At 34.3% G+C, this 15,234-nt stretch overlaps 1 protein-coding gene across 2 annotated transcripts in view; it reads right to left on the reverse strand.

The window, feature by feature from the left end:
* Positions 1–10,358: 10,358 nt before the first annotated feature.
* The window catches only part of IL13RA2 (interleukin 13 receptor subunit alpha 2), a 30,372-nt gene continuing 25,496 nt past the window's right edge, over positions 10,359–15,234 (reverse strand). For both annotated transcript variants that reach the window (XM_016132215.2, XM_036227233.1), the window contains exons 7-10: positions 14,990–15,135; positions 13,641–13,785; positions 11,253–11,368; positions 10,359–10,488 (exon numbers count right to left, since the gene is read on the reverse strand). In XM_016132215.2, coding sequence (XP_015987701.2) covers positions 10,438–10,488; positions 11,253–11,368; positions 13,641–13,785; positions 14,990–15,135 — 458 coding nt within the window. In that variant the 3' untranslated portion in view covers positions 10,359–10,437. The remainder of the gene's footprint in view (positions 10,489–11,252; positions 11,369–13,640; positions 13,786–14,989; positions 15,136–15,234) is intronic.

Consider the following 15,234-nt stretch of genomic DNA (forward strand, 5'->3'; position numbering starts at 1 on the left):
GGGGAGTTTCAAAATTACTAATTCTATATCCTTTCTTTACTATTCCAATACTTTTTATTACTTTTTGAGTCAATTTTAGTCATTTGTCTCTTTCTAGAAATTTATCCATTTCATCTAAGTTTTCTAATTTGTGGCATGGTATTTCCCTATAATGAATTTTTATTTCTCTAAGGTTGGTTATAATTTCATCTTTTTCATTCTTAATCTTTGTAATTTGAGTCTTCTCATACACTTTTTTTGTCATTCCTTTTTATTTTTAAAATTATTTTTATTTTTCAATTATAGTTGACATTAAATATTATTTTATATTAGTTTTAATGGTACAGCGCAGGGGTTAGACATTTATATAATTTATGCAGTGATTTCCATTGATTAGTTTAGTACTCACCTGGCACCATATATAGTTATTACATTATTATAGACTATATTCTCTATGTTTACAACCCAGCGACAACTTTGTAACTGCTAACTTGTACTTCATCCCTTCACCTTCTTCACCCAGCCCTTCAAACCCCCTCTTATCTGGCAAACATCAGTTTGTTCTATCTATGAGTATGTTTCTGTTTTGTTTTGTTTTGTTTGTTATTGTTGTTTATTTTAGTCTCTAAATTCCACATATAAGTAAGATCATATAGTATCTGTCTTTATGTGTCTGACTTATTTTACTTAGCATAATATCTTCCAAGTCTATCCACATTGTCGTAAAAGGTAAGATTTCATTTTTTATTATGGCCCCCTATTATTCCCTTTTATGAATGTACTACCTCTTTTATATCCAATCATCTATTGATGAGCACTTAGGTGGCTCCTATATTTTGGCTTTTGTAAATTGCACTACAGTGAACATAGGTGTGCATATATCTTTTCAAATTAGTGTTTTGAATTTCTTAAGATACACAGAAATGAAATTGCCTTCTTACTCCCTTAGTTTCATACAGCTAAAGTTTTGTCAATTTATTGATTTTTCCAAATACAAACATTTGGGTTGTTGATTATGTCTACTGTTTTCTATTATCTATTTCATTTATTGTGCTCTAATTATTATTTATTATCTTCTACTTAACTTTAGGTTTGGTTTGCTCTTCTTTTTCCAGTGTCTTAAGTGAAGGTTATTATTGACTTTTCCTTCTTTTATAATATGTGAATTTATAGCTATAAATTTCCTGCTAAGCACTGCATTAACTGCATCCCATAAGTTACATATGATTTGTTTTCGTTTTTATTCTTAAAGTATTTTCTACTTTCCCTTGTGATTTCTTCTTGACCTTTTGTTTTCTTAAGAGCGTGTTATACTAACCACATATTTTTCCATTTCTCAATTTTTTTTTATTGTTTTCTAATTTTATTACATTAGGTTCAGAGAACATAGTTTAAATTATTTCAATCACTTTAAATTTATTTAGGTTCATTTTATGTCTAAGTATATGGTGTATCCTGGAGAATGAGAATATTACATGTTCTCTTAAGGAGACTTTTATCCTGCTGCTGAAAGATAAATTGTTCTATAGATGTCTGTTAGAACCAACTCTTTTATATTATTGCTCAAGTTCTCTATTTTGTGGTTGATCTTCTGCCTAGTTGTTCTATCTATTATTGAAAGTTGGTTATTAAAGACTAACTATTATTGTCAAATTGTCTATTTCTCTCTTCAACTTTATCAGGTTTTTTTCTCCATGTATTTTTGGACTGTTTAGTTAGGTGCATATGTAATTGTTATGCCTTCCTGATGGAGTCAAACTTTCCCTGTTATAAAATGTCTTTTTTGATCCCTACTGACCGTTTTAAAAATTAAAACCTTTTTGTTCAACATTAGTATAGCCAATTCTGCTTTCTTTGGTTGACGTTTGCATGTTACATGTTGTTCAGTCATTTCACGTAAAACCTAATATTATTGAATCTAAAGTGTTTCTCTTATAGGTAACATATAGTTGAGTCTTCATTTTCTATCCAGTCTCAAATTTCTGGCTTTTTTATTAGATTGTTTAATTCGGTCATATTTTATGTCATTATCCATATGATTGGATTTATGACTACCACTTTATTTTTTGTTTTCTCTATGGCTCATCTTTTTTCATACTTCCTTTCCTCCTTATTGCCTTCATTTGTAAGTGAATATTTTTAGTGTAGCACTTGAATTACTTTGATTGTTCACTATATATAAATTTTGGTTATATTAGGGCTTTCAGTATACATATTATCATATCTACTTCAGATTTATACTAACTTCAATCACAGTGAGATACAGAAATGTTACTTCTATATAGCCCCATCTCTTTTCTGCCTTTTTGTGTTATGCTTGCTCATTAGCAAAATCTGTATTTCTTTACAGCATCCTTAGATTTAAACTTCCTCAGACTATTCCAGATAAAATTAGTTCATTTACAGTAAACTTGCAATGTCACCCCTTACAAGAAAAACTATTGTCTGGGGGTGCAGGAAGAGGAGGGCATCACTGGTCTTCTAAGTTTTTCTCTCCCAGCATGGAACCTCTACCCTACACAGAAGCTGGGTGATTACTGGAGCTCAGTATTCTCAATTTTCTGTGGCTGGGGTAGTTTCTGTCCTATGAATGAAACCTGAATGGAAGAAGGGAGCCTCAGACTACCCTTGTCTAGACTAGAGCTTCTGCAATACAGAATTGGGAAGGATAAAGAATGTTGGTGGCCAACCCCTCCTAGAGAAAAATCAAAGTCTTAAACTGGGATGTGTAAAAAGAGGAAGATCTTTGTTATTTGCTACACCCAACAGGGATAGACTTTCCATTGCACTGAGCTGGGAAAAGTGGGAAGGCAATTCACGCTCAAATGCAACAGACCATAGCTGATTGTACCAAGATTTACTAGATTTTCTCAAATAAATGTTTCTTCATTTGTTGTGTTTTTTAAAAATAATTTTCACCAGTTATGATTGTTTTACTGACTGAGAGGGACAATGGAGTTCTTCATGCCAACATTCTATAAGTGCTGTATCAAATAAGTTCATTTTAGAGTAAATTAACCTGAAACTTTTCTGAGCATGGTAATAATAATGAATTTCCATTCTAGCCCTAGCAATATAGATGTATTATTTAAGTTTTTCTTCATTTATAATATGAGTACTATATATATATATACACACACACACATATATATGTATATGTATATATATGTGTGTGTGTGTATATATGTGTGTGTGTGTATGTGTATATATATATATATATATATATCAGATTATGGTGAGGATTGAAAGATTATTAAAATAGTGTTATATAAAGCATCTAACATAAAAGTTGACTCATAATAGACACTCAATAAACATTACTTCTATCCTCTTCAAGATTGTCTCAGGCTGGATAACTGTATCTTTAGTGACTATCAAAGTGTCTGGCATATGGTATGTATGCAATTAATGTTGAACTGGATTGAAGGATGGATGGATGGATGGATGAGTGGATAGATGGGTGGAACGTGAATAATTTCTAAGATTCTAATAATTAATTTACCAATATAAATAAAAACAAGAGATGATGTTCAAAATTTTTTAATGCTACATCCTGAGCAGATTAATCAGAAATGATGCTGGCTCTCGGGAGTGGCTACAAAATTAACAGGAAAGAACGAGGGATAAAATATGTTTTCCCTTCTTCAAAAATTAAGAATTTCAAGGTTGTGACAGGAAATCACTAAACCATGCTTGAGGCCCTTCCTAGCATCCAAGGATGAGATCCTGTGTAATTATCCAGAACATATACCCGTGAAGCTATCTTCATTCACTTTTGCCCTAGACTAAAATCTTGGGGGATGCCTGATGTGAAAAGTTTCATTCCTTAGTTGCTGGGAGGTCTTAGGGGATCAGGGTAAAAGTGAGAGCCTAAGGCAGCCTTAGGTGGTAGAAGACAGGTGGACAAGAAGGGCACTAAGACTTAGGGCACTGTCTATGTACCAAGATTTGAGAAATATTCAATATCTTAAAGCTCTATCGTAATGCAAAAATAAAAAAGTTCAATTACAGAAAATTTCAGGCCATGTTATTTAAAGGTTAATAATCCTACACAGCTGGCAGGCTACAAATTCTATAGGTCCTTTGCAAATCTGTCTAGATTTAGTGCCACTTGCTTGCTATATCCACTTATTGAAGCAATTCTGCAACTACAGAACCAGCTCGAACTGGTCCTATCTTGTTTTTAACAAGACCTGAAACCAAAGTTTAAAGCTTGGGTACACCACTTACAAGTAAGACTTGTGAACCCTTAACTGTTCTCCCACACTAAACCAAAGGACCGGGACATAACCAGAACCTGAATTCCAGAAACTTTCAGAATCAAAAGTTTTGTTGTCCAGGAAGATCTTGTCCTGAAGCTCTTTAAATATTGCCCTGAACCCTGGATCAGAGACACGGATTTGAGCCTTGCTTCCTGTCTTCTTGCCAGTTGGCTTCACAATAAAAGCTTTTTTCTTTTCTCAAGAGCAGGTGCCATAGTATTGGCTTTTATGTACATCAGGCAGTGAGTCCTCACTGGGTAACAATTCTAGTAGGAACTTCTAGGTTTATTGCAGGGATTCCAGAAATCTTTTAATTAGTAGAGCTTGTTATGCATGTTCTGAACAGGGGAATTGAAATACTGGGTCCCCAAGAGCCATCCAGACCCCCAAGGATGAGGTTGCCCACCATTTTCCTGCCTAATCTTGACTTCTTCCCTCCATATTCTTCTCTTCCTCCCCAACAGCCCTCATTATACTAGGAACAACTTCAGCAAGTACTGGCTTGAGAGAAATTTCCATTCATTTTATACTTCAATTCATATTACTGTTGGGGTTTTATTTAACAAGGATACATCTACTTAGGGAAATGATAATGCCTCCTATCATTGATTACAAATGATAGTAAAGAATTATCCCCACTGTCAGCTATGGATAAATCATCCAAACAGAAAATCAATAAGGAAATATCAGCCTTAAAAGACACATTAGACCAATTAGATATAATTGACATTTACAAAACCTTTCATTCCAAAACAGCAGCTTATATATTCTTCTCTAGTTCACATGAAATGTTCTCAAGGATAGATCATGTGTTGGGAAACAAAACTAGCATCAATAGATTTATGAAGATTGAAATCATACCAAGCATATTATCTGACCATAATGCTTTGAAACTGGAGATTAACTGTAAAAGCAGGAAGAGCCACATACACTTGGAGATTAAACAACATGCTACTAAAGAATGACTGGGTCATATAAGAGATAATAAGAAAGATCGAGAGATACATAGAAATAAATGAGAATGAAAATATATCATATCGAAACTTTGGGGACATAGCAAAAGTGGTAATAAGAGGAAAGTTCATATCATTACAGGCCTATCTCAAGAAACAAGACAATCTCAAATAAACTATGTAACATTACATCTTAAAAACTAGAAAAAGAAAAATTGAAGCACAAAGTCAGAAGAAGGAAGGAAATAATAAAAATCAGAGTGGAATTAAATAAAATTGAGAAGAAAAAGTCAATAGAAAAAACCAATGCAACAAAGAGCTGATTGTTTGAGAGATGAGTACAATGGATAAACTTTTGGCTAGACTTACTAAGGAAAAAAGGAGAAATAACATGAATAAAAAAATAAGAAATGAAAGAGGAGTGGTTCCGGTCAAGATGACAAACTAGGTAAAAGTGGGATTGGACTCCTCTCAGGAACACAATAAAATTACAACCAAATTATAAAGTAATCAACATGGAGTATCACCTGAAGTTCTGCTGATTATAACACAGACATCTGATGTTATAAAGAAGGAGCCACATCAAAACCAGTAAGAGAGACAAAGTTGCAAATTGTGTTGAGCTCACATCCACGTATGACAATGGAGTACCAGGAGGGAGAATTCGGCTGCAGAGGCCCCCTTGAAGAAGAGAGGGATCCTAGCTCAATACAGGGGTGCCTTGACCCAAGATCCCGGCCCAGGGAAAGGGGAGTTCCCAAAAAATCTAATAGTAAAAATCTGTGGAGATTCTTGTCACCCAGGTGAGATGAAAGGAGACTGAAATCCCAGATGCCCCTTTAAAGGACCCACAGACTGTCTTGCTGGTGGACACACACTCTGGGCACCACTGGAGTGATGGAGGTTCACACAAGTACATACAGGGAAAGACAGCATTACAAGGCCTGGATGGGCAGCCACATTGTGCCTTATTCAGGGCCCACCTATGGGACAGCCAACAGGCTGACACCGCTTGCTTGTGCTGAATCCTCCCCCACACAGCCAATTTTGAAGTTGCATTGGCCTGGGGAGAACGGCTCACCCTACCCAAAACACATACTGCCCAGGGCGGCTCCACAGTGGCTGCCCCAACCCTGCCCCTTTCCAGGGGGTAATATTTGGTGCAGGCTTCAGAGCTCAGCCAGAGCTGTGAGAAAATTTCAGGAAAATCAGTTGTGAGCAGATCACTGCTACATGGACGAGTTGCAATATCGCTTGAGGGGATCACAGAGGTTCATGGGACTACCCCAGATGGCAGCTGGTCTCACTGTGAATATGACTTCTGTGAGAATGTGCAGACATGGAAGTTGTAGCAACACAGAGATAATATTGGCCTCATAGCCCTTGCTTCACTGAGAGCCTGCCCCATCCAAACCATAAAGTACTCGAAGCCGGTTGACAAGCAGACTCTTCCGCCCTGCCCCTTTCCAAGATTTGGCATTCTGGGCAGGCAACAGACCTGTTAGTGCAGTTAGTGCAAATTTCGGGGAAAACAGTGGTGGGCAGATCACCGTGGCCAGCAAGAGACACAATATCGCTTAGGCAGACAGTAAGAGTTTGTGGTTTATCCCAGATGAGAGTGGGTCTTTCAGTATCTGCGACTTTAGTGGGAGACCACGGTCTCAGAACTGGCAGCAAATCTGGTGCTGTAATCTGCTGTGTCTCATTGAGATGCCACCATACCTCATACACAAGTTATCTGTGTCAAGCCTGTTCCCAGGCAACCCAGTCCCATCTTGTGCTTTCCTTGAGACACCAATTCAACAGTAACTAACAGCATTCAGATCATGCGGCCCACACAAAGTGCATGCATCCCAGGAGAAACTTTTGGTGGTGGACAAAAAAACCCTGCCCACGATCTTCAGTAATTTTTTAACAGGTCTCCCATGTTTGTAGGCCCAAAGAGGACAGCAACTGGCCTCGTTGTGAACTGAGACTTTTAGAGGAAGCCACAAAGACATGAAACCAACCTAAGCCTTTCTTGATAGATTATTGAATAAAGAAGATATGGTACATATATACAATGAAATATTATTCAGCCATAAGAAGTGATTAAATACTGCCATTTGCAACAACATAGATAGACCATGAGATAATCATGTTAAGTGAAATAAGTCAGACAAAAGTTGAGAACCATATGATTTCACTCATATGCGAGATATGAAATAAAAGTAACAGATAAGAGAAACAAATAGGGAATCAAGGACATTAACAGTGGATTAGTGCTTACCTGAAGGAAAGGAAGAGCGAGGAGTTAAATAGATAGAGGCATGGGGGGTCAATTATTTGCTGGCGGAAGGAAATTTAACTTTGGATGGTATTCACGCAATGTAATATACATATGACATATTATTGAATTATATATTTGAAACCTATTTGATTTTATTAACCAATGTCACCACAATAATTTTAATAAAATAAATGAATAGTGGAGCCTGAGAAGATTCATTTGATATGAACCACAAGAAGGAATGTTTCTGCTCATATAGACTCCCTACAGTCAACCAAGGGCCCAATTTTATGACTATTAAGAGTCTAGCAGCCATTTGCTCACACTGGCTCCTTACCCACTTTGTACACTAGGAAGAACCCTGGACTGAACTCTCAGCTTCCTGCACTATGCCCACTTGTTTCCACTATAGGAAAGCCTTGGTTTCCTTTTCTACCACAAGCCTGAGACCTGTTCCATCCAATCAGAACTACATGAATTTATTCTCATTTGCATCTATACCAACCAGTTGGAACCACCCAATTTGGAAACCTCATTTGCATAAAATTGGGAACTTGAATGGGAACTTTATAAAAGATGGCCGTCTATTTGCATCAGGGAGCACAATTTAGGTTGCTACTTGAATCTGTGTCCCCTGGACTGAAGCTCCTTTTGTTCAATAAATGCTTTGTATTCTTTATTACAATTTAAAATTAATTTTAGTTTACAGTATTCTAGGTTACACCTGAAGAGGGGCAGAATTTGCCACCCCAAAAGATGCCTCCATGGCATAAGGATTATTTTAGGCTGATTGTTTTTGAGAAATAGCAGACATAGGAAAAGCTCTGGAATCTGAGTAGACACACTTTTGTAAGAGAAATTTACATTTATAAGGGAAATCTTTATCTGTAAGGGTGTCTGTCTCTCTGCACCAAGAGAAGGATGATTAAATTTCTATAGAATCATCAATGTCGAGGGCAAATGACTAAACTCTGCATAACAACCATGCATTCGTTTACCATGCTTTTCCTGGTAACCTCCCATAACTGGCCTCCCTCCACCCTAAACACCTTTTTTCTTTAGGTGGAGATGATATTTAAGGTGATGGCTTCTGCCATTTTTGGGACTTACTCAGATTCTCTAGGCCTCTCCCATGTATACAGGAGGTATACATATTATTAAACTTCTTTTTGTTTTTCTCCTGTTAAAATGTCTTTTATTATGGGGGGTGGAGCACAATCAAGAATCTAGAAGGGTAGAGGAAAAATTATTTTTCCTCCCCTAGACGCCAAAGTTTTAGCTATTTTTTCTCTCTTAGAAACAGATATGATCAGTAACAATGACAGTCAAAGTTGTAGTTATGCTGCCCATGAGCTTGCTTCTTCATTATTTTAGTGGTTTCCATTCTAAAATAGGGATGTACAGTAAATCCTCACTTAACATAATTGATAAGTTCTTGGAAAGTGTGACTTTAAGTGAAATGACATAAGGAAAACAATTTTACCAAAGGCTAATTGATATAAACAAGAGTTAAGTTCCCATGGCATATTAAGAACACAAACATCACCAAACTTCTAAAGACCCAAACACATCTAATATTAAACATTTAAATAAATATGAGCTATACATATATTTTTTAAAAATTAATAAAAACAAGTATTATTTCCTCGCCCACTTTTTCCAGTTCAGGTGCAAGTGGCAGGAGCTTATTCAAGCAGCTTAGTGTGTAAAGCAGAAACCCACTCTGGACAGGATGCCCTTCCATTGCAGGACACACTCACACACTCACACCCTCACTCACTAAGACTGGGGCAATTTAAACACACCAATTCATCTAACTTGCACATCTTTGGGATATGGGAGGAAACTGAACTACCTGGAGAAAACCCATGTAGACATGGAGAAAATGTGCAAACTCCACACAGACAGTAAACAGGGATGGGAAACAATTTTTTTCATTAATGTTATAATGAAAAGATGTATTTCAATGATTTGCTGTATATCAATGCTTTTCTAACTGAATGTGCAAATGAGTCACCTGGGGACATTATTAAAATGCAGATTGCTAATTGAGTCGGACTGAGTTGGGGTCTGAGATTCTGCATTTATAATAGACTCCCAGCTTATGCCCACTCTACAGGTGTGTGAACCAAAGTAGAACGACTCTGAATAATATTAAACAGAAATTGTTCCAGATTAAACCTTGTCTCTTGATTGTAATCTGTAGTTTATTCATTGCTTTCTAAATTTTAAAGCCCTAGGTTGCCACATTCTCTCCTGGAAGTCAATGGAAGTCTGCAGGTTGGATATACGTTTTAAATTTTTTCCAACTTTCAGAAGCTTGTGCCTTTTTGTCTCTGAACTGAAAAAAAAATCACACCATCAGAAAGTAGGAAATGTTGCCTACCAACTAGTATAGGAAACTCTCAAACTTTAATTGCTTAGTTTGTGACATCTGAAAGTTTCAAATATGATCTCTAGTCATTTCATTATTTTCAGCCTTTTAGGCACTGCATTCTCTCAGCTTCTTTTGTTAAATGTGAAGCACATTTTTAGATTATGAATGTATATAAAATTTCCTGCTTCTCATTAATCCTCTTCATAGGTTGCTTTTAAAGCCAAGCAAACTTATTCATGGTGAATACTTTCATCCCAAGTGCAATTTTCTTAAAAATTAGACTCTTGTCCTCCAAGATTTGACAATATCTCTATGGCTTAGTGCAAGTTGCAAAATTGCATTGTTTTATTAATACATCACTGAATAGAATCTGACCCATCCCTTGACTTCTGTATGTGCAGCACTCTCACCATGGATTAATGAGGAAAAAAACCTGTTAATAGAATCCATAAATTTTACTACTAGTTGAGGGTTTGAATACTCTAATGCCTACTAAAATACAATGCTTTTAAAATAAGATTTATTCAACATTTGGAGAAAAAAAATCATTTAATAGGGCTCATAGTTAACATTTGGCCGTAAGACAAATTTATTGAGTCAAAAAAGTGTCTCCTGATGAGAAAAGAGTTCTTTTTTTGTATGAAAAACCTGAAATTAAGAAAGAGCTCCATTATTAACAGTCATTAATAATACAAACTATTTCTGAGATTAATAACTCAGAGGAATGGGCAATAAAGCATTCATTAGAGAAATGAAGTGAAACATTTCATATACATTTACATTTGTCTTTATCTTTAAAACACTGGCATTAGGTTATTTTTCTCCAAGTCAATATTTCTTCTTAAAGCCCACCAACCCATAGTGATCTTTCCATCTTCTTCTGATCCTATAACATTATCTGAGAACTCAAATAGCAATTATCTAAAATCAACTCTTAATGCAGGTTATTTTTTTGTATAAATTCTCTCTCTCCAAAATAGAATGTGAGGTCTTGAAGGGTAGGTACCATTGTTTTAAATTTTTGTGATCATTTGCTTGTGGCACACTAGAAATACATTTCTGTCTATGTCCATTTTAAATCATTCTATCCTTTCTCTCAATTCCATAACTCTTTTCTTATATTTTCCCTAATCTAGAGGTAGTTTCATGTTCTAAAGTTGTTTTTTTTATTATTATTATTCTTTCAACAAAAGTAAATCCACCGCAACATGTAGCTTTTTATGGTTAATTTTTAAATTGCTATCTTATCTGAAGACATCATCACAATCCATACAACATCAACTGTACACCCATACTGCATAGACAAAATTACAAAATCACAAAATTAAAAAATTGGATCCATCGTCCCTAAATGCAGAGCATTCTTTTTATGTACTGTCTCAGACTAAACATTATAATGTTATACAACTTACCATTTTCAGTAAAGCTTTTTGCTTATACAAAAGCATACAAGTTATTAACAAAACAAATAATGAGACAAAAGCAAATGGTATCAAGAAAAATAACAAGGTTTCCCTCCATATGTCACCTAGGTGAAAATCACAAAAAAGGAAAGAGTTAGATGTTTACAATTATTTTTGAAACTGATTTTATAAATAATCTAATAAATAGTGAAAAACTGAATTTGACTCAGAAACTTCTGCCATCTTTGCCAAAGCATAGATACCACAGCTATGTTTGAGTATAGCATTCCTTTCATTTGTGTACTCTTTATATAGAACAATTACCTTACTGAACTGTGACATTTCTTCAATTCACTTAGAAAAATAACTCCCCAAAGCCTAATTCTTATTATCTGATATGACTTTGTTTAAAATTGACCTTGTAAATTTTTCATAGGAAAAAATGATAAAAAATTAGCCAAGTGGTTGGATAAACATGTGTATCACTTAACTCTCAAAAAAGTCAAATGTTTATATCATATAATGCTGTAATGAACAAGAGTTGATCTTCAATAAAAGTCCCTGTATGAATAATGCAGCTAATCTTTAAAGGTCATGTTTTTAAAATCGTCTCATATTTTAGTGGCTAAAGAGATGTTTTTATTTTCTTTTAGGGATGAAGTTCTAATGATTCTTCTGCATACCAAAAAAATGAGCAATTGCTAGACAAACTTTAAAAAGTAGACAAAGTCTGTCCTTCCAAAACTAGTATCTCTCACTTGTTTTGAAGTAGTACTACAGAGCATCCCGAATCCTAGGCCCATACATATACTTAAACCTACTCCCAACCCCTCCTATTTCTTTGCCTCATTTTCTTAGGATCTTATCTTCTACTAAGTCAGATTTATATGGTCAATTCAGTTAAGATTTGGAAGGATATAATTCAGAGAAATGACTAATAATTTAAGTTTCTGGCATGCAAAATTAACAGTAGGAAAACAGGCTTCTTATCTAGGGTTCCAGTTGCTTTCCCTATATAGAGAGTCAACCCTAGAGAAGATATAGTTTCATTTAAAAAAAATATTCTCCTATTGTTCTATACTTCAAAACATCCAAAAAGAAATACTAAAGAACTAAGACTACAGGCATCTTGAGAAATTCTTTTTTCCTAATCTCAAAGTTATTAAGATTTTACCAAGAGATATCCATCAGGGAAAAAGAAATCTCAGCCATCAACATCATGTTTAGCACTATATGTAAAATACATAAAAGGATGTGTTTATATATTTAAAGTGGATACCCACTCTAAACTATGCACTGACCAATGACAAAATGCAATTTAGGACATGACTTTTTCAATGTTAGTTCCATAGAGTAACGAGATTTCTTACAACAGTGACAAAATGAAAAATGTAGAATCAATAAGTGTTTGTTCTCATTCAATATATCTCTTAGTTTATTAAGTTCTTCTTCTGTCTGCCTATTGTTTCTCCATGGCCTTTAATGATTATATGATATAGTTTATATCTTTGTTTATTGTCTATCTCTACTCAACTTGGGAATAAAACATAAATTTTGTGAAGACAAGGATTTTTTCTGTTATATCTCACATGCCTAAAAATGTCTAACACATAGTCAGTGCTTAATAAATATTCGATGAACAAAAGAAAACAATGATTCCATTATATTAGTAGGGAGATAATAGTGAAACAGCAATTTTAGTATAATGGAATAACATGAAAGGAGGTGAATGATTTAGAGAAATGTAACTATCTATCTGTATCTATATCTGTATACGTATGTACATATCTATATACCTGAAAGAGAAATGCTGAGTTAATTTAATTTCAAAAAAATTATTAGTTATCTTTATTGATAAAACTAATATACTGTGAAAAACAATAATTTTTTGCCTCATTCTCAAGCCTTTTTAGTTTATGTTGTTATTTAAATATGTCTTTTTACCATAAGTCTCTGTCGTGTTGCGAGTGAATGAAATATGCATTTTACTAATGATGACATTAGAAAATATTAATTACACATAGTACTAGATACTTAAAAACTAGTTTATGCTGATCTATCCTGGCTTTAAAATTTCTGTTCTTTTAAAAATTGAAAGTATAGGAAAATATTGTTAAAATGGGCTCCACCTTAAAAAGAACTAGCATGTTCTTTTTATTGAGAAAAAAAGAATGTTCACAATAGAACTATAACAAGATCTCAACTAGTTTAACTCCTCTTAGTTAGAACTGAATATTATATTTTCCATAAATCTATGTTAAATTGAAATACTTGCTAATTTATCTTCTCTGATTATATACTACAGGAAAGAGCCCTTTGATTTTCATAAATATAAAGTACACTGAAAGAACATTAATTTTACTTACAAATAGCTTCAATTATTATTACTGTTCCTACCTTGCCAGCATTGTTTATCACTCCATTCACTCCAAATTCCACCATCTGAGCAATAAATATTCACTCTGCTTCTCACTAAAAAGCATAATTGTTGGCTTTTATTTGATGTTCTTGTGATATATATTTCATTTTCAAATGTGGTAGTCTGAAAACCAAGATAAAAATTAGATGCCATTATTTGATGTAATTACTGCTAGACCAATCCTATTTCTTTTGTCACTTTCAAAGTAGGTTTTGTTATATAAAATACATGCATCAAATGACTAAAAGAATATATACTAAAATACTAGCAATGATTATCTCTGTATGGTGGGTTACTTTTTTATTCTCATTTTATCTTTCCTTATCTATATTCTTAAAGTTTTCTATAGTGATAATGGATCAGTTGTAGTAAAGGGTATGTGTAACAGGACAAAATTCCTAGGTAGTTTTGTTGTTTATGACACCCAGTATTTGTATGAATGTCAAATTTCCCAGATTCCATAAACTTGAAAATGCTACATACACTGAATTAAACAAAAAGACAGAGCCATTACGAATGTTGTTTCTATGAAAACTATAACATTCATAAACATAAAGCTTTTTTCCCTTATTCTTATTTTGGTTAACTGACATAATACCTGAGTAGCAGTGATCAGGACTTGGCATGAAACTACCCTTTCAGATATGAGAATACACAAGGCTGGATGATTTCAATTCTAATTTTAGTTATGTAGTTCGACTGTAAATCAATTAACTTCCTTAGGACTTGGAAAATCAGCTCGACTCTCTGTTTTCTCATCTGTTTATGGTATGAATTAATTAGAACTAATGCCTCATTTACTTTATCTCCACCACTTTTTGAGTTAGAAACGAATGAATAAAATTAACATATAATAATGTGGGAGGCAGTCTTGCAACCATTACCTACTTCCCCAGTTAGCCCCTTTCCCTGATACAAGCAATTCTTGGGTAGCCCTGCCAGACTCTAATTTTGACTTGATGGTTGTTCCTCAAGGAGTGTTTTTTATGTTTGTTTGTGTTTTTTGTTGTGTTCTCTTTTTACTTGAGGCATCTTCATAATCCATTTTATGCACACACTTGGCAACTTTAATTTATTGACACAATATTGGAAACAAGTTGCTAGATTATTTCTAAGGTCCTATGTAGCTTTAAATTTGGTATGATTATACTTTCAGACTGTAAAAATCTTTCTTTTGTCCATTAGATTATTTAATTTGCTAGAAATTAAACTAGTATAACTGTCATGTTCTAGTCCCCATGTGGATAGCAACTGATTGATTCTCATGTTTGCTATTTTATTTAAAAGCTATGTTTATGATTATCCCAAATAAATGTAATGTTCATACCACCAAAGTAGTATCATCTTCTGTGAACTCAATTTCATAAATGAAACACTTTTCTGGAATAGGTCCTATAGGAATGCTCCATTTCAGGTTAATTTCCTCTGAATTCTTCACAATAATACTAAGATAGTCTGGTGGTAAAGGTTTAACTGAAAAGGAAAAGGAAACCTTTTAACATGGATGTAACTGAAGTTTAGCATTAACCATGACCAATAGTTAGGGAAACTTAGTAACCTAAGCCTCCAGCA

Source organism: Rousettus aegyptiacus, unplaced genomic scaffold, assembly GCF_014176215.1.
Source record: "Rousettus aegyptiacus isolate mRouAeg1 unplaced genomic scaffold, mRouAeg1.p scaffold_m13_p_9, whole genome shotgun sequence".
Lineage (NCBI taxonomy): Eukaryota > Metazoa > Chordata > Mammalia > Chiroptera > Pteropodidae > Rousettus > Rousettus aegyptiacus.